This window comes from Aethalodelphis obliquidens, unplaced genomic scaffold, assembly GCF_003676395.1.
Source record: "Aethalodelphis obliquidens isolate GAN/ISIS:26980383/991018 unplaced genomic scaffold, ASM367639v1 scaffold8, whole genome shotgun sequence".
Classification (NCBI taxonomy): domain Eukaryota; kingdom Metazoa; phylum Chordata; class Mammalia; order Artiodactyla; family Delphinidae; genus Aethalodelphis; species Aethalodelphis obliquidens.
Window position 1 is genome coordinate 19407564 of NW_020837952.1, and position 20412 is coordinate 19427975.

At 39.7% G+C, this 20412-nt stretch overlaps 1 protein-coding gene across 3 annotated transcripts in view; it reads left to right on the plus strand.

Annotated features, from left to right (window-relative positions):
* Positions 1-20412, plus strand: part of LGR5 (leucine rich repeat containing G protein-coupled receptor 5) — a 119685-nt gene that overhangs the window by 73571 nt on the left and 25702 nt on the right. For all 3 annotated transcript variants that reach the window (XM_027107028.1, XM_027107030.1, XM_027107029.1), the window contains exon 4: positions 7124-7195. In XM_027107028.1, the coding sequence (XP_026962829.1) occupies positions 7124-7195 (72 nt within the window). The remainder of the gene's footprint in view (positions 1-7123; positions 7196-20412) is intronic.

The window sequence follows — 20412 nt, forward strand, 5'->3', positions numbered from 1 at the left end:
TAGATGTAGAAAAGCCTAGTGCATAGTAGATACAATGAGTAGTTGTTTAATTGAGAAATGTTAATCCCTTGAGACTTGTAAAAAATGGGCTTTCTTACTATTTAATGTCCAACTTCCTAATTTTCTATCAGAAAACTCATTATCACTGATACCTCCTGCTTCTAGTACCCATTGTTTAATTTTCTTTCAGTTTATTCTTTGTAGAAAAGAAAGGGACCTTGGTAGAGAAAATAGATAACACAAGTTGAAATTCATACCAGGAAAGTTTTATCTCAGGGAAAACAACCTGATTTTATCTCCTTTGAGATAAAAGTTATAAACTCTAAAAAGGCATTTGATGTATTTCTGCTTAATAGAAATTGCATTTCATTGACCTGAGGGATACATAGGCTATTTTAAAAAGCAATTTTATTTAAATTTAATATTTTGTTAAAAGGTAAATTCAAAAGCAGAACTGTTATTTGGTCTTGGTCTACTTAGGTGATTGGGTTTGATCTCCCTACCCTTGAGTTATTTTTACTATTAGGTAGCAATATTTTTAAGTTGTCATACTTCCAAATCCTAAGGTTAATCCATTATGTGGTGAAATTCTAGGCTGTAACACCAATTCTAATGTGCCTATATTTCCACGAATCCAGCAAAATATTTGGAACCATTCAAAATGCATCACATAAATCAAGTTTAGATGAGACACCTAAGATGTTTTCCCTGTGTCGAAATAGGTACCACTAAGTATTTTGGAAACTTGTTAAATAAATTATATTGGAATGAATTATTTTAATTCATTGACAAAATGTATATTGGATACACCGAACTAGATTGTGTGTGTGTGTGTGCACGTGTGCATGTATGCACACACACTACTCAGAGTGGCATTGAACAAATTATTGCTGGAAAGACAAAGATCAATAAGTATGGCCATGCCCTTGAAGAGTTTATAATCTAGTGGTAGATTGTGGGATCAAGATACTGTGACCAAGACAGATGAACAGATCACTCTGATTCTGTGGAACTACAGAGGTTGGGAAGGACTCTGTCCAGTCTGATGGTTCAAATTCGACTTCCTAGGAGAGATGTTTCTCCAAAGAGTTGACCTAGAAGCCAAACCTTGAACCAACCATCCACATAAGGTAGCCGACTGAGGGGACACTATACATAGAGACACAGAGGCAGGAGGAACCTGGGAGGAACAGACAGCCCTACGCAGGTGGTACTTAAGCATTCAGGAGAAGGTATCTGGAGAAGAGCCTGGAGAGAGAGAAAAGGTCCTGGTCACCGGGATCCTGTATGTCATGTCAAAAAAGCATAGACATTATTATGTCCTAAGCATGATGAGAAGCCAAGAAAAAGATGTGAGCAAGAAAATGACACTTTCAGACTTTGCACTTCAGCTGGATCATGATCAATGTGAGGGGGATTCAAAAGGAGCAAGACCCCTGCCAGGAATAGTATTCACTCTTCTCTCTATTTTGCTGACTTAAAGACTAGTATTCAATGAGCAAATCAATTGTCAAATATTTGGAAAGTATTTAGTGTTAGAGCAATGCTTCTCAACCATGGTCATCACCCCTGCCACAGAAAGTTCTGGAAATTTGTGGAAGCATCTTTGGTTTTCCAGGTGATAGGCATGTAGTAACTTGTCCTGTGATGAGCTGCTCAGCCCAGCATAAAGAATTCCCCTGCATCCCTCTTGACTTCTGACTCTACCTTCACACCAAACTTCAATCAATAATACTTTCATACGTAATCAAACTGAAAGGTTTTACATGAAGTTCTGCATACGCCTAATAATCTGTACAGGAAAAATTAAATGGTATAAATATAATCTCTCAAAATCATTGACTAGTTAACACAGATCGTGCATCCTGTGATTTCTACCCACATATTTATTTGAAAATGATATTAGTGCAGTAGAAGAATTACCTCAGAAACCACAAAACAAATTAAAGCTATGTAACTGTGAAGTTGTAAAACGTCTTCTTAAAAATAACTATCATTAAATTAGCAGAGAAACATGAAACACAGGGCTCTCATTGAATCTCATTAACAAAGTCTGCTTTATAAATATTTCGTATATGGCCTTTTAAAATGTTGGGAGCACGATCATACAAAATCTGTGCGGAGATAACTATATAATGATTTATTTATTTGGGGGTAGCCTGTTGCATTTTTAATATTACTCTTCCACTATCCGGCAGGGTCTACCAACCAACTTCTACGCAGGTGGTATCATGACTATTTCTTTTTCCAGTTTAGCCTCAATTCCTTCTTACCTATGGCGGGGTGTGCTCCCAAGGGCCTCTTGAAGTACTGGAGAACAGATGCTCACCTCAGCGTGCAATGGATTTGAGATAGGATGGATGTTCTCTGTGGTATTTCAGTCCTATCTCGTAAAAGAGAGAGAATTATTTTGATATCACTCTTATCTATAAGGAACACTCATTTGTGAGAATGTAACACTTTCTTATTTTCTCCACTGCAACATCTATAATATGTCTTGGTATGTTATCTTTGTTTTAATAAAAGTTATTTCCTTCTTTCCTATAAAGCATTACATAAAATAAGTATAATCTGTTATATGTCTTAACTGTAGATCTTATTCTAGTATCCATTTAGACCTCTACTCTCATCTCCCTGTTCTTGCACAGAATAACTTCTGATCATGTTACTTTTCTCATACCCAACCTTATTCATTAAAAGTGGAGGCAAACATCTGACTCTTTCATAGAAATACCTCCTAGGATAGTCATATCTGAGCATCACATATATAATAATACATATAATCCCTTTATTATAAATTACTTTTATTTCTCCTTTATCATACAGTTAAGGCAGTACATTATGTTGATATTTTTTCTTTAAAATGATGTGTGTAAGTGGCTATATCTTTATGAATTTTGTCTTAATATAATGGATGAAGCATTACAAAATATTTGGTATTAAAGGGAGAATTAGGTCCAATAGGGTTGAGAACCACAGTGCTAGAGGTAAAATGCTGAACAAGACAGGCCTGGTCCTACCATTGTGGAAAGTGACTCAAATGTTTTATAAAGTCCAAAAGTCATTGGAAGAAAGAAATAACTGATTATATTGTAGCATGGTGAGAAAGATAATATACAAGTAATATTCATCTGGGGCCCTGATCATATAAGGAGAGTAAGAAAGGATCTGGAAAAGAAGAGAAAGATAAGAGTAATCCAATCCTAGAAGATAGGAAATGATAACAACAGCCCTCCTTGGTGAGGACTGTTTTATATCAGAAATTTTGTTACTGTGAGCTCTGGAAGATCACTAAAATTTAAGATGATTATCCCTATAAATATTGGCCTCATAAAAGGTTACTGGCTTAGTATTGCAAAATACCCAGTTCCATGGAATTCTGAACCAGGCTATCCTCAACAAAGGTTCATTTTCTTGTGTAGGCCATTCAGTCGAGGAATGGCTTATCCTCTTGCCACCAGCACCAGAACCAAAGCCACATGGAGGTGATGGATAAAACTAACCATAGGAAAGTCACAACTAAAATTCTCTCCTTCCCAGAAAAGAGCCTGGATAGCTACTTGATATCTAAACATAGGACAAGTAGGCAGAAGAAATACCTAAGGATCAAGCCATTGTTAGAGTCCTCTTTCAACGTATAATTTCCTCTCACCTGCTTCACAGTACCTGTACTTGACCTTATTTAGTCCTGTTGGCCAAAAAAAAAAAAAACAAAAAACAAAAAATTTATTGTTAAAGTAGCTTGGGGACACTGTATGTAATTGAGAATATTTTACAGTTTTAAAGCTCCTCAGGGAAAGAGATTAAGAAAATATGAAGTCATCCTTTGCCCCTAGAGATAATGTTTCATTTTCTTTTCTCACCCATATGTGAATGATAAAAATGAAGTTGTAAGTGCCTAAACCCATATTCAGTTCGTGGTACATTCTGCTTGTACTTGCTGCATTGAATAAAGGATTATTTATAAAAGAATTCTGCAACCATGTTGTGAATGCTCTGTTCTAATTGCACTCCATAGTGCTATGAATCCTTTAATTGTTTTGTTTCCCACTGGAATATCTTAAACAAAAACAGGATTTTCTAATTAACTCACTGAAGACCTATAAGGTTATAATGGAGATAATTTGCTCTTGTTTTGTCATTTGAAAGTAATTAAACAAAAGTTCTTTATTCAAGGAGAGATCAGGACTTAAGTGATTTTCTGTAATTATATTTTTGGTATTTAACTGGTAGAAGTGGTTGAAAATTAAATTGCTGGGAGGTAGCTCAGGGGTAGCTTTAAAAGGTATCATTAGTAAAGCTTGTTTAAGTTCCATTTTCTGAAGGTAGATATATAGAGCTACTGAGAAACTTTGCAACTATTCAATGAAGAAAAGCCATTTAAATATCTCTTATCCTCTACTCCAGTTTTCCAATATTCTAGAAAGACCACATTATAAGAGTTTCACTGTCTGGTTAGCAAAGCATAGGAGGACAGTTCGGTACACACTTTGAGCCAGTAATATATTACCTACAAAGTTTACACATCAATTAAGTCTATTATCTGTATCTTATCACTTAAATTTATCATACAATTAGTGAGTGACTTTGAAAACATTTCTGTCAAGTTAAAATTATATCATAAATTCAAACTGCTTGGAAAGGTATAAAATAACATATAAACGTAAACTTTTAATATTTAGGTAAATTATGCAAAATACGGCATTCAAGCTACAGTTTTCCCAATTACCTAACCGGTAATTGAAGTGTGAAGTCTCTCTAAATCTTGACTTTGTTCATAAAGAACCAACATGTTTTGAGACTTTTGATATATGAAATGTTAATTGAATCCAAGTTTAAAATAATGAAATTACCTGTTTAAAACTGTTGGATTGAGCTTCCCTAGTGGCGCAATGGTTGAGAGTCCGCCTGCCGATGCAGGGGACAGGGGTTCGTGCCCCGGTCCGGGAGGATCCCACATGCCGCGGAGCAGCTGGGCCCGTGAGCCATGGCCGCTGAGCCTGCGCATCCGGAGCCTGTGCTCCGCAACGGGAGGGGCCACAGCAGTGAGAGGCCCGCGTACCACAAAAAAAAAAAACTGTTGGATTACAAGTGACAGAATTATGATCCTTAGAAAACAGAATCTCAGCCATGGTGAGAAGAGCATAAATTTTATGAGCTCCAAATATTTTACACGTCTTATTTGATATGAGCTCATATTTGCATATATGAAAGTATAATAAATGCCTTCATATTGTAATCCGCAAACAACTTATCAATCAGATGGTATTATTCTATTCCCATCCCACAGATAAAAGTCCAACGGTCAAGAAGGGTAAATGGTTTGCTTGCCAAGACTCAAAACTTAGACCTTATCTCCAATCTCAATGTAGCCTCAAGTTCAGGTGAAAATATTCTTAGAAATACTTAGCAGAGCATAGGGTGGTTCTCAGTGTGTGGTGCCTTGCCCAGCAGCACCAAGATCACCTGAGAGTTTGTTAAAAATGCAAATTCTCTGGCCCATACCCAGATCTACTGAACCAGGAACTTTGAGGGTGGAACACAGAAAACAGTGTTCTAACAAGCCTTCCAGTGAATTCTGATGACCCCTAAAGTTTGAGAACCACTGGCATAGAGATTTTTTTTGGCCAATTTTATTTTCTCATTAATTAAAATGTCACTATATCATTAGTTTTGAGAAGAGTACTTATCAATTTATACAGAAAGGGCCAACCTTTATTGAATGCTTACCAGGCAGCAGGTATTGTTCTATGTACTTTCGCTCATTAGATCATCACAATAAGCCCTGGGGGTGTATATTATTACTGATCACTGAGACCTGGAGAGATTGAATGATTTCCCTGAGGCCACGGGGCTACTGGCAGGGAAGAGGTAGTCAGATCCGAGAACCCATGCTCTTAATCATACTGTGAAAGGCGTACAACCTGAGAATTTGTACGATTATTCCTCAAGAGAATGCTGCAAGGGACAGTGGAAAAAATACATCAAGCTTTGGAGTCAGACATACCTGGCGTTGAATCCCAGGTAGTCATCTGATGAAAAGAGACTTCAATTGTGGAGATGAGAGAACCAGGCAAATTATTTCTGAAAATCCAAGTATAAATTTGTGACCTAATAAGTAGAAATATTTATTTAAAATGTCTTTTAAAAATGCTTTCCTAAAATACTTTCCTGCCTCTGGCTTACATAGACCATGAAATACTGGCTGGGGGTTGGGCGGAGTGGCTGCGAAATTATTGCGCTATAAACATTTATGAATGAGGTAGCAAAGTATAAGAAATCTAGTGGGAATTTTTCCATACTATTTCCCACTAGCAATGATATATTTTATTTCACTGTTGCCAGGTGTCTCCATTCTGTAGTCCCCATGTTCTGATCAGAACTGTTGAACCTAGGTGAGCAAAAGTGTAATTGTTCACAAGAAGCATTACTTTATATCAAAATATGATCATGCACAAGGAGGGAGAAGATCTTTAATATCCTCCTACTCTTATCCTTATTTCCATTTTGTCTAATCTAATTGTCATCACAGTGATCCTTTTAAAACATAAATAAGATCACATCATTCCCCCCCACTTAAACCCTTCAATAAGAGTTTATCACCACATTTAAAATAAAGCCTGCAAGTCCTTCATGAGATGTCCTTAGGTTGTCTCCCAATCTCTTGCTCTCAGTTACTCCTCCTCAGTCACAATGACCCTTTGCTCCTCCTTTAACAAGTCAAGCAAGCTCCGGCCTCGAGGCCTTTGCACTTGTTCTTCCCTCTTCCTCAGTAACTTTCCAGATGTTCCCATGTTTTGTTCCATGACGCCATTCTGGTCTCTACTCAAATATCACCTCCTAAGAGAGAGCTTCTCTGACCACCTTTAGAATAAAATTCTCACCCCTTGTTACCATCTATCCCAAATCCATGTTTTGTTTTCTGTTCATAGTACCTATCACTTGTCTCAAGTTATATATCATTTGTTAATTTTAAATTATCTGTCACTCCTCACAGGCCAAGGCTGTGCCTGATGCTCAGCTGTTTCCCTGACACCTAGAACAGTGCCTGACACTGCTATGCCAGTTATTGTTAATTATTGCTCTCTTTAATGTTTTTTTTTTCATTTGTTTCAATGTGCAGCATGCTGCAGAATAATCATCTAAGACAGGTACCCACAGAAGCTCTACAGAATTTGCGAAGCCTTCAATCACTGTAAGTATAGCTGAAATTCCAACATGTTCTCAGTTTGGGAAGGAGCATTGAAATGTCCAAATGACCATTTTAGTAAGTTCCTTGGGTGGGGACCATACCTAAATAAGTTGCCAGTGAGAGTTTCCATTAGAGCAACAATTCTTTGCATCCTCATTAAACATGTATGAGTGAGACCAGTGTTGGGGTTTGAGGTTTCAGGGCAGAGACTTAATCAGAAAACATGCAATGAAAAGCCTCTTGTATATGTTGGTATCACAGGACAAAAATCCAGTATCTTGTCCTATACTCCCCTATACAGTATTTTAGCTCCTGAATTCAAATCAGGAATAATACTTTCTCCTTTTATCTAGAAAAATGAGAGTCAAAATCTAGACCTCTTGGCATCTTCAGTTTCTTCTGTTTTTAGATTATCTGAGCTGCCCTGTAATGCAATTTTGCTGAGTCAAATAAAGGCTTAATTTTTTGAGTTCTGTATGTATACCAGGGGTCCTCAATTCAGGAAGCTAAGATCTAATGATATCTCTTAAAGTCATACTGGGCAAGTCTACTAACCAGGAGCTTCCTCACCGCCACACACAGACGTACAAACATATTCACAAACAGTCCCACAGATATACACACACATACCTCAGATTCACACACCACACACAGACACACACACACACACAGCAATGGTGTTGGTGTTCCTTACTCTGAATCCACAACTTTTCCATCAGGAGTTTCCACCCTCCTCTGATTTAAAACCTCTGAATGAATAAAAAGTAGTTATTCCTCACACAAAGAACTTTCTCACCAGCTAGATGTTTTGGAGCTTGGGTTGTAAGCAGTGGTTCACAGTGATTATTTGGCAACACTATGCCATGAGTTCTTGATCAGTATCTGCATCTCATCAGAATGTACAAGTATATTGGAAATGTTGCATGATTTCCAATATCCACATGTGTGATACATGTTTTCATCTTACTTACACTGGAGGTCCTCATCTGTCAAACAAAATAGTGGTTTCTGGTCTAGAATGATGAGGGAGATAAATGCATAAAAAAGGCAAATAAATATTGCAGACTCGAGTTGAACATCATTGTAAAGAATACATCGGTTAACAATTACACATAGTTTGCTTAGTGTCTTTTACTGAAGTGATACAAGAGAAGGAGGAACGTGAGATCTGGAGATGCTACTTTCTTCCTTTGATCTTTTTTCTTCTTTTTAATGAAAGCAAATCTGTACTTGAGACCATTTTAAGCTTTTTATTCCAGTCGAACAAAGTGACTTCCTAGGTTCTCACCAGCCTAGAGATAAACAAGCCCACAAGAGCCCCTTTGTGGCAGGGGGTAGGTCTGCTGCATTTTCAGGAACTCTGTAATGACATCACAGTATCACTCCCCCTTTGTGGCACAAGCCTTTTCCTGAAGGAAAAAACCAGCCAGAACAGCAAAACACCCTGGAGGTGGGTTATCTGTGTCAGGGCACGGGGTCTAATGGCTGAATTGAAAAACGAGATAATAGCAGTGGCCAATAGGATCTTTAAACAGCTGTGAGGCAGGCAGAAGATAGAAGGATAAGAGTTGGTAACCAAAAGCCACTATCAGCTGAAAGAAGATCACAAACAGAACACCCACAGAAGTGAACCCTTTGAGAAAGCGAAAACCATGAATCTTTTGTTCGCTCGAACTGGGTGGTGCCTCTCTGATCAAGGTGTTCAGATTTAGTTTCTTACCGTCTAGATATTTATTGTTCACCAGGTGTCTCTTGCATTTGGTGTCTGGTTCACAAAAACAATGACTTTTGAAACCTTATAAATATGTGTTCCCTGTGAAAAAGCCAAGGGTTAACTTTCTAGCAGGATGCTTATCGCATCCAAACTGAGGCATCGAGATAGATCTTCAGCCCCCAGTGCACACCGGATTGTATCGGCCAGTTATGTAACGTTTGTCCGGGGTCCCTTCGCCCAGAGCACGGCAGACCATGTGAGGTGCTGAATGTTGGCAGTGTGTGCAGCTATGACACTTTGTCTCACTTACATTTTTTGTGCTACTTTGGTACAAGCATGAAGATATGACTCAAAAGAACATACACTTAACCACCAACCCCACAGAAACTGCATTGTACCAACCAAAGGAGTCCCCTACCCACTCTGGAGGTTTGGGCTACTGTGAGCCCTTTTAAAGTTTTACTGTTGTCCCAGATGCAAGGTGTTTAATAGTACTTCTCCCACTTCCTTCAAGCAGTTCCAAAAATAAAAACAGCTTTGAGTCTAATGGTCATTGCAAACGTGCATTCCTTATCCATTGTGCATTCATTTTGCATGCGTACTGCAGCCTCCGTGCTACTTTCATATCAATACGAATAACAAAGAGGGTGAAACCCGTCTCATCCATGACACCTGGGAGGCTTCCGTTCAGCTACCTATCCAGCTCTTCTTGGACTACAGTCAACCCTTAGACCTTCACTTAGCCCTTTTTTTAATGGTTCCTCTTTTCTCTTTCTTGAATTCACTCTATTTTTCTCCACTTTATTCTTTTCCTTGTATTATTCATTCACTCTCTAAGAAGCACTCTGCATTCCCCAGGGGCTGGGAGTGCATCACCCATATGCCTTCCCGGCTTTGCAACTTCTAAAGGGGGGCTTCTCAATTCCGGCTGCAAAGAAGAATCATCTGGAGAGTCCGGAAGCCTAGGCTGCACCCCAGACCAATGAAAATCAGAACCTCTGAGTAGGAGACCCAAACATCAGTGTTTTCTAACTGGTTTAATGATATAGGTAAGTGCTTCCTAAATGAAGATTGGGAAAATGAGTGTCCTAAGATGATTTGCAAATATCCTCCTGAACTCTTCAAACTTGATATAATAACAAAGTCCATATTTTGCATTCCAGTATAAACTAATATGAGATAAAAGTAATGGGCCTTTTATTCAAAAAGTCGCCTTGTTTGTGCTTAATTGAAATAGCTCACATCTACCTATTAGTTCTACTGACAGTCTGGGGCAGATAAAGTTAGGAGGCCACATGCGGTATTATTCTGCTATTCGAATGTGTCCATGGACCGACAACATCAACACCTCCCGAGACATGCAGAACCTTGGGCCCCATCTCTGTCTAGCTTGATCAAAAGCTTCATTTTAACAAAATCCTCAGGGGATTTCTATACATGGTGCATTTGAGAATTAAAATTTTTAGCATCTATGACATGAACAAAGCAGTCTACAAACCAGAAATGGTTGAGAACTACTGAAATAGATCATGGGTATACTTTGCCCCACCCATACAGACTTGGCTTCATTGAATAAACTTTAAGAAACTTGATTTATATTGAACTTGGTAACCTTGCTCTGAGTAAGAAACAAATTATACTTATATTTCAAGGGATGTAATTTTCATTGATTCCATGTAAACAGCAAATATTTGGCTTTGTTCATAATGAAAACACATAGGTACATTTGTGTTCTTTGAACTCTCTGCTGTTGCTTACGAACTGCTCAGCTAAAGAATAAGAGGGCTTGTCCATGTGCCAGAGCCCGGTAGCCCAGAGCCTGCCCCTGTACAATATGTACGTTAGGCTTCTGACAAGGCAACGACAGCCCAGACACCAGTTGGCCTTTTGTAATGTAATCAAATATAACTTAATTTCCTTTCTGTTTTTTGGAAAGGAATAGGAAATGTAATCAGAATTCACAGTGAATTGGATTTCACCAAAAAACTCTGGGCATTATAGTCATTTACGGACTGGGATCAGATTACAGTGATTTGATGGAAACTCAAAACTTAACCCTCCCATAACCTCACACCTTTGTATTAATAGTTAAGAAATCGGGCTTCCCTGGTGGTGCAGTGGTTGAGAGTCCGCCTGCCGATGCAGGGGACACGGGTTCGTGCCCCGGTCCGGGAAGATCCCACATGCCGCGGAGCGGCTGGGCCCGTGAGCCATGGCCGCTGGGCCTGCGCGTCCGGAGCCTGTGCTCCACAACGGAGAGGCCACAGCAGTGAGAGGCCCGCATACCGAAAAAAAAATATAATAATAATAGTTAAGAAATCGATCTATGAAAAAAAATCGTTGCTTCACTTATTGATTGTCATTAATGATGTTCAAGCACCTCACTGTCATTAGTGGAAGTTCAAGGTGATCAAAGAGAATGACACATTCATGTTTGTCCAGTTAACCAGGATATTACTTAATACATGTTGATTTTCATGCCAAGTCTGCACTAGCAAAACTAACTGTGGAAAATGCACAATCACAAAAATAATGAGTTGGTAAGTAGAAAATGAAGGGAGAATTAGACATGTCTTTAGCATTCTCTCTATTCTCCAATTAGCTAATAATCTTCTTTAGAGTACAAGACATTATTTTAAAAGCCGAGAAGAATATATAACTCCTGCCTGGAACAAGATCTGCCTGAGCATCTTATTGTGACGTCAGCTTAAGGGCTACAGACACCCCCCTCCTTGGACCCTGTGAAATGTCAATAACTTCACCTCAACTCTTCATAGTAGGGTTTTGCTACTAATAATCCAGAAAGAGAATAAGCAGGAAGAGGAGGTGAGGAGGAAGAGGCAGGGCTCGCAGTGCCGAGCAGAAAGTAAGGCAAGCCTGGAACCAGCAGCAGTTCTCCACTGCTAATGTCCAGGAGCCTATTGGGTTTCAGACCCAGGCTAAACAGTGGGAAGGAAGTAACAGAAGACAAGGAGCAGAAGAAAAGAAAGCACCGGGAGGTAACCGAGAGGATAAGATTAAAAGATCAAAAGGGGGGCTTCCCTGGTGGCGCAGTGGTTGAGAGTCCGCCTGCCGATGCAGGGGATACGGGTTCGAGCCCCGGTCTGGGAGGATCCCACATGCCGCAGAGCGGCTGGGCCCGTGAGCCATGGCCACTGAGCCTGCGCGTCCGGAGCCTGTGCTCCACAACGGGAGAGGCCACAGTAGTGAGAGGCCCATGTACCGCAAAAAAAAAAAAAAAAAAAGAGAAGAAGCAAAGTATAGGAACAGGACAAGGACAAAATCAAAAACACCCACGGTTATAAAAGCAGGAGCCATCGATATTTATTAAAACTCTTACCTGCATCATCTCACTTCACCCTCGAAGAAACCTCATGAGGTGGGAGCCAAGATTATCCCTTCCTTAGTGATGAGGAAGGAGAAAACTCAGAAAGCTTAATTGATCTTCTCAAGGTCATTTGGCTTTAATAGAGTCAGGCTAGAGGTAAGTCTGGGATAAAAATTCTGGTCTTTCTGGCTCCAAAACCTGCCAATTTTAGTACTACGCTATCGTGCTTCCCTGAGCGAATCCACTACAGAGAATGGGCACGCAACAGAATGCACTAATGTGAGGGGAAGGAACTTGACAGAAACGAATAGTACCTCTAGGTATATGGTTATGGAGGTTTACAAAAAGGAGGAAAACTAGTAATGCTTCAGAACAGAAATAAAGAAATTGAGGAAGGGACGAGAGCAATATTTATTCATGTGTTGACCAGTCAAACTTTTTTAGTGTTTCCCTATGCATTTGGTTGTCTATTCCCTCGTTACCTGGGAGATGGAACTTGTCTCCACTTTCCTTATGAGGAAACTATAGGTGAGAAAAGGGTATCTTGTTCATATTGCAAAGGTAAGAGTTGATTAGACAAAGAGAAGAGGGAAGAACTTTCCAGACAAAGGGAACTACATGTGCAAAACCTTGCAGTGATGGTGCGGGGAGAGGGGAGCTGGTACATCAAGGATCAGAAACAAGATCAGTGTGGCCAAAGCAGGAAGCATGTGGCGGGAAAAGTGCAAGAAGAGCCTAGTGAGGCGGGTGGAGTCCAGACCCCTTGAAAGCTCTTTGGGACATGTCACGAATTTTAGTCTTTATTGTAAAAGCAGTGAGAATCCACTGGAAGATTTTGAATAGGAAAGGGCGTGATTGGATCTGTGTTACTGAAATAGTCTAGGAGAGAAAGGAGACCTTTGTCAGGATGGGGGCAGTGGAGATGGAGAATGGGAAATGGATTTGAGAAATTTTTAGATGAAATTAGCAGTATTTGGTAATGAATTGGCTACAAAGAATGAAGGAGAAAGAGGTGTGGAGGATGATTCCTAAGTTCCTGGTTTATATAATCACATATTTACTGAGACCCATCACTGAGATAAGAAATGCTGGTAGAGCATGACATTTGGGGAGATAATGAGTTTGGTCTTGAACATTTTCAAAACCAAATGTCTTGTTTAAGGAAGAACAACTCAGTAGAGATGTCACATAGGCAGTTTGAAATCCAGATCTAGATCTCAAAGAAAACTGAAACTTAGGTTAGATCCTTCTACCATGCATTTCCTGTTACCTAACACTTCATTGTAATGATTTGACTGACTACCCTTTAGCAAACATGCTCTATAAACCATGTCTGCCTGGTTTACTGCTAGATCTCCAGCACCAGGTACTGTACCTGCAAAGAAAGCACCCAAGAAATACTTGTTGAACTGAACCAAAGCATCAAACTCTAAATGATGTTCTAAACATGCTCAAGATCAGCTAATCTCCCCCGCTTTGACTGTAGCCTGCGTTCACTGATCTCCCTGGCTCCCAACTCTTATCTCTGTACCCTGGTTTTTCCTCCCTGCCCTCCCTGAGCTAAGAGTTGGGTCCCAGTGTTTCCTTGAGGGATTTTGAAGTTGATCCGTCTACAAGATTTAGCTTTCCCATTGGCTTAGCTGAGGACTCCCCACTTCAAGAGTAGGGTTGAGAGAGGAACCCTAATATTGTCTCAGGTTGATGAGATTCAGATTAGGCAGGAATGAGAGGATGTTCCTGAACACAAGGCTCAGAGATACGGTGGGAAGAAGCTACAAAAGGGACTTGACTTGGTCACAGAAATAAGAGAAAAGTTTAGCTAGATAAGGTGAATGAGCTTTGAATATAAGAATGGAAAATTTGGGTTTAAAAGGAATGGTAACATGGGAGAACTGTGGATTCCTAACGGGGCGACATAGAGCCCAGTTGTAGGGAGACTCGTCTGGCAGCAGCCTGCAGGATTAATTGAAGAGATAAGAGATCAAAAGCAAAAGGACCAGCTAGAGGCTGTTGCAGTGACGCAGGTGTGAAGAGATAAGAGACTTAATAGGCAGTGGAAGTCGACACTCTTGGAGATGAAGATAAATGGAGAGACCTTGGTGAATGTTAGTCTGGACAGCAATGGAAGATGCAAAAATGACCCCCGGATTTCAAACCCTGGTGGTAGCTGGGAGACTAACGGTGCTCCTGACAAAAAGGAGGTCTTTGTTTTCTATGGAGAAAAATGAAGCTAAAAAAGTCAACGCTCATGTTACTTTGGCTGTAGATCATCTCCCTGTTAAAAAATTCACAGCCATGGTGACCTCAGAGAAACTGAGCAACTCCATGTAAATTGACTTTAAAATATATTTCTCATTGGAGTCTTGTACTTCCCAGTGATGCCAGAGAGGCAGAGGTTTGGTTCTATTAGACACTTCATCCGGCTACTAGTCGAGCCAGCTGACTAGTCTCTACATTATTTTTTTTTTGTAACTAAATATATTTTTTAATCCTGCAAAAACTCCTGGTAATCATCCGAGAGAAAGAATAAATGATATGACTATTAGTTCTGACAGGAGCATATCTGCCCCTTCCCAAGAAAAGTTATAATTAGAACTCCAGGGTTTGTTTTTTGGTGAAAGAAGTTGACCTCAATCACCATTAGTGGATTTGTCCATCTGTAGGTAATTACAGAAACTAGAGTTGGGACTAGTCTCTAAGTTACTACACTTCAATGAACCTCTAGAGTTTCCCTCTCCCCAAGCTGCAAAGATGGAAAAAACTTTTTTATCTTTTCAGAGACAAGTCTAAAGCAATAATTTTTCTTCCTGGTTTTACATTAAGTTTACCAGTAAATAAGATGGAGAATAGAAAGATGAAAGAAAAAATTCCCATATAAGCAATCATGGTGTTTATATGCTTAGTATCTTCCTAGGTTATAGATGGGAAATTTCATTAGAAGGTGGAATTCCACATTGTCATGATTTCATAAATATTAAAACACAATACTAACAATAAAAATGACTCATATTATTAGGAAGAATTCATATAAATCAATACGAATTCAATCCGTAAGAGTTCATATAGATAAAATTCTATCCAGATAGTATTATTATAGTGATCTGACAAATTCAATTCCAATGATCCACTGGTTTCAGTGCAATAAAATTCAGTAAAATTTCACCATAACAAAGACTTTAGGGAATTGGTCAAATTGTGTTATATACAAGCTTGGAACTACATGCTTTTCATTTCATAGTAAAAGTTAGATAATAATGGAAACAGTTTTCATTTCTTAAAATTTTATAAATGAACTAAATCACTGTGTTCATTTGACTCTTCAGGAATTGTTCAAAATGGTCTCATAAAATGTACAAATGTGTGTACAAGAGAGTTGATCGCTTAAAACTTATGAAGAAAAATGCTCATCCAAATGTAAAATAGCTGTGTCAAATGCTGTGCTTCATAGCTCTGTTTATTGTAAGAGTCCCCATAAGCTGTATTATACCTGCAGCTGCAGCATTCTTCACACCTTTGCCTTTTTTTTCCTCCAGTCATCCATGTTAATAATTGACAATATTACAGTCATGAGAGATGGGAATTAGCCAATATCAATGGGTTATCTTTTGACTAATGCTTTCTTCTTTGTAGTTAATGGCTCATCAAAGACATTCTCAAACAAAGGTATAAGTTTGTGTGATACATTGGCAAGGTAGCATATACAAGATATATGTAAAGGGCTATTTTCTGGAGAAACAATAGCAAGAGTGACCTCATAGATTCTCTAATCCCTACTATAATGCCATCTATAAAGCAAAAATTCCTTTCAGGAGTGTGGAACAGGTAGGCAAAATGTTTCTTTTAAAAGAGAAAATTTGTAAAATTAAGCTTTTATGCATGAAAACATTAGGGAAAAACTTCAGAGAGAGAAGTTAAGAAAATAAGCACTTTTTTTTTTTTTTTTTGCCTGTTACGTTCCAGCTCCTCCTCACATAAGATACACTGATATTACAGAACTGTATTCACAGTGAACATGCAGTTCTGTTTTATCTTTATTTTGTATAATACTGGGTAACGTTCATCCCTGCATGGTTCCCTCCACCCAGTTGCCCAGAACACTAAACCACCATAGCTTCTTTGTCTTCCCTTCTGGTCACATCTAGCAAATCACCATGTTTGGTCAGACCAACTTATTTAGCATCCTTCATACCAGGCCTTCCTCCACATTCCCATACTTCTTTAAAGCACTCCTCCTGTCTCACCCTGATGACTGCAACTGCCTTGATCACTTCCTGTCCCCCCAGCCCCTCTTGCACACAGCTATCAGACTGACCTTTCCACAGCACATCCATTATTAGGGTGTTCACTCTGGAGACAACACGACACCCCCATCCCAGAGAAATAGTTTTATGCAGATCTTGAAGATCACTTGGGGGAAGGTGAGACGTTTCTCATAGGTTTAGTAATCCAGAAACTTTCTGGGAGTGAAGTTATTCAGACTCCAAACGCTTACCTTGGATATGCAAAGTTGTTGAAGCCTGTCAGGGTGAAATGGATGGTCCTGACCAGGTGCCAGTGGTGAGGAGAGACAACCCAGAGTCCCTGAGAAACAGCCGCCTTGGCCCAGCAGTTTGTGCAGTAGAATCCCTTTTGGCAATGGTAGAGCCCTCCGACCTCCAGGCTTCCCTCCAGAGAAGGAGTTTCAACGTATGCCCAAAAGGCACGACGAATCCATTTCTCATCACTTGTGGTCCTCTAAGTGGCACTGCAGAGGCTCATAGTTAATAAAAATTCTGTTCTTGCACTAGATGATATCATATTTTTCCTCAGCCATTTTCGCCTTTGGGGACTTTTTGGACCTTTGCTGGAGAAACACAAAAGATGTGTGCATCTCCTTTTCTCTGTGAAGGAAGCCTTCCTATAACACCAATCAAAACATGCAGTGCTGGACATAGGTGTTAAGGATGTACAGTGAGTAGAAAATCAGCCATCCTGCCAGTCCATATGACCAAAAAAAAAAAAAAAAAATGGCAATCTCCGATAGAGAGATTTGAAATTACAAAGGATTAAGATGCTTCAGAGCAAACAAAAGAAACTTCAGGGCAGGGGGAATGATACTACTTCCTAAATGTGAAGATTTTTCTCCAGTAATAAGCCTATCATTTGTGGAGTGCTTTACTGTTTGCAAAACCCTTCTGCATATATTTTTCTCATTTAATTCCCATAGCAATTGTGTGACATGTTGTGATTCTGCTTTACACATATGAAAATTGACCCTCAGAGAAATTAATCAGAATGCCCCTAATCTCAGAATTTAATAAGTGACAGAGTCTTGACTTAAATTTGTGTCTTAATTCTCCTAACTCAGTGCACTTTCCAGTCTACCATATGCTCATTATGTAGGTGGTTGCATGTGACATAGGAAGTAGGGTAACGTTTTATTTTATCTATCATTTTCTGTAACTTATAAGTAACATACGGAGCATAAGATGGGTGCCATTTCCTACATAGTGATTACTTTTCAGATTGCATTTCAAGATCATAGTTAAGAGGTTTGTTTGTCCAGAAGAAGGTGAGGCCACTCCCTTTGTTAAAGTGTTTCATTTTGCTACACCTAACTGCACTGCAGGCTTTATGCTGCCTCTGCCCCATTACTGATGGATACTTAAATGCCAAGATCACTGCTAGGAACTTTCTCTGAGAATATGCCATCTATCCCATGTCACCACTTCTTCTTTGCCTTCAGAGTGAAGATGTGCTCTTCAGTAATGTATCAGGAACACAACTATTTGCCCTTTGTGATACTGAGATACAGATAGATAGATAGATAGATAGGTAGATAGATAGGTAGATAGATATAGATACACACACACACACGTACGTATAATGATAATACTGAAGGCTGAAAAGTAAGGGTGTCTGATCGCAGACACCTCTTCATCATTTCTGTTATGAGGGATGAAAGAAATAGTCTGCATGTCTCAGAACTGAAATTCACTGACAAGCTAGCACTCATGTTAACCAACTTTTGACTAAGGGAAAATTTTAATTGACTTCTTTTTTTCTGACTGGTTTTATGGTCAAAAGACAAAAATGCAAACTGTTAACCCACTTCAAGCAGTAATGATTTAAAAATCATTAAGGTGCTTTATAGTTTTCAAAGTCTTGTTGTGTTCTTTTCTTTAGTAAGATAGAGTTACCCCCAATTTACAGATGTGAACGCTGAAGTCTGTTGACTTGGCCATGGTCATACAGCTGTTATCTGATTTGGACCCCAAATTTCTCATCCCAAACCTCTGCACTGATTCACAGATTCTGAGCTGACTGCGCGCGCACACACACCTTTGTGACTTGCAGGAAATAGAAATGAAAACCAAAAAACCCTTATAAAGTGCAGCCGTATAATGTAGTTATTCTTGTTGCTCCTGATAATATTATAGAACCACATTTCTACGTGTGTTTTCATGTACTGTGTTCTCGCGTTTTACTTACACTCCAGTGCTTAACAATTGCATTTTCAAGCATATGAATAGAAAACGCCCAGCTGCCCCACCAGACCAGGTTGACATAATATGAGCTTTCTGTTTACTCACTGAATAGGCACAACTCGTGCCCTGCCAGCTGCTTTGTCCACAGTCTTAACCTTGCTCTGTAAGAACCACCTGTATGAGTGGCTGGATGATGAATTCTATACTCTGGTTTGCCTTGGGATCTTCTGTTAAGATTGACTCAGATAATACCTCTGAGCGTGAACAATATACCACTTTCTGAAATAGGTTTGGACCACTGCAGCCAGGTGGACGTGGACTTCAAAAACACCGCATTGAGAAGGAATACCATTTATGGGGAGCTTCTTGGATGAAGAAACTGTTGAGAAAGAGAAAAGCTTAATGCTGCACTCAGGATACCTGAGTACTGGGTCAGGGTGTATTAGTATTTGGAGTATTAGGACTGTGAAGAATTGCCCTGTCCTACTCATTTTAGATAGCACATTGCTCTAAGATCACGGTGTAGAAGGCAGATTACATCCTTTTTACTGGAGGTGGGAGATGATTCATAAAAGACACCTATCCAGAGAAATGGACTTTTTAACAGTGGAAACTGATACCAGGGTCACTTTAAGATCCAGCAGAAACTTTGGTAGTAACTTGAATAGCGAAAAAGACAAGCCTGTGACTCAATGCAGAGAAAGCCTTTTCCGTACATGTAACCTGATGGCTACACTGAACCTGAATGTCAGTCCTTTTCAGGACTTAGAAGCACTTGTAGTTTCAACGCATAAGCAACTAGCAATCATCAGTACGTCAACTAAAACTCGGAACTTCATATTATTTAAATAAAATCATCATGCTTTAATCAGTGTAGTCATTAAGGAGAGTTACATATGTGCTTTACTCTTAGTCAAACAAAATCAAGCACCTCCTCATGCCCCGATGACATTATACCTTATTTGAACACAGGCCGAGCATGTTGTTGCTGGAATACGGGGAAGAGATGGTGTTGAGTTCGTCTAAACCTTTCCAGTTCCATTTGTAGACAGAACCTTGAGATATTTGGAAACTGAGTTTCTGCTGCCTGCAGTGATAGTTGTTCTACTGGAGATTTAATTGTGAGTGGGCTGTGACACCGGACTTGTTTGTTCCAAGTGACCTTATCTCAGTATCAAAACTTGGCCCAGGGCTTCCCTGGTGGCGCTGTGGTTGAGAGTACGCCTGCCGATGCAGGGGACACGGGTTCGTGCCCTGGTCCGGGAAGATCCCGCATGCCGCGGAGCGGCTGGGCCCGTGAGCCATGGCTGCTGAGCCTGCGCGTCCGGAGCCTGTGCTCCACAACGGGAGAGGCCACAGCAGTGAGAGGCCCGCGTACCGCAAAAAAAAAAAAAAAAAACTTGGCCCAGGACCTTGAGGGCATCCCTCCCCATTCAGTCAGGAGAAGCAGGAGCGAGGGCATGGGTGGAGTGAAATGTGTGAACAAAAGTGAGGAGCTGCTTCCCATTGAGATTAACTCCCTACCACAGAGAACTCGATTTCTAAACTGTTTAAACTTGGTCTGCAGGGGATTATTTTGTGATCCTTGTGTGCTTCCTGCATCTGTTTAGTCTTAAGTGCTTCCTAAAACATTTTTCAAAATCCACTCGTGATTTTCTAATCCTTCCTAATACATGCGCTGCTTAAAACGCAACTCTTCTCTTTCTTTAAT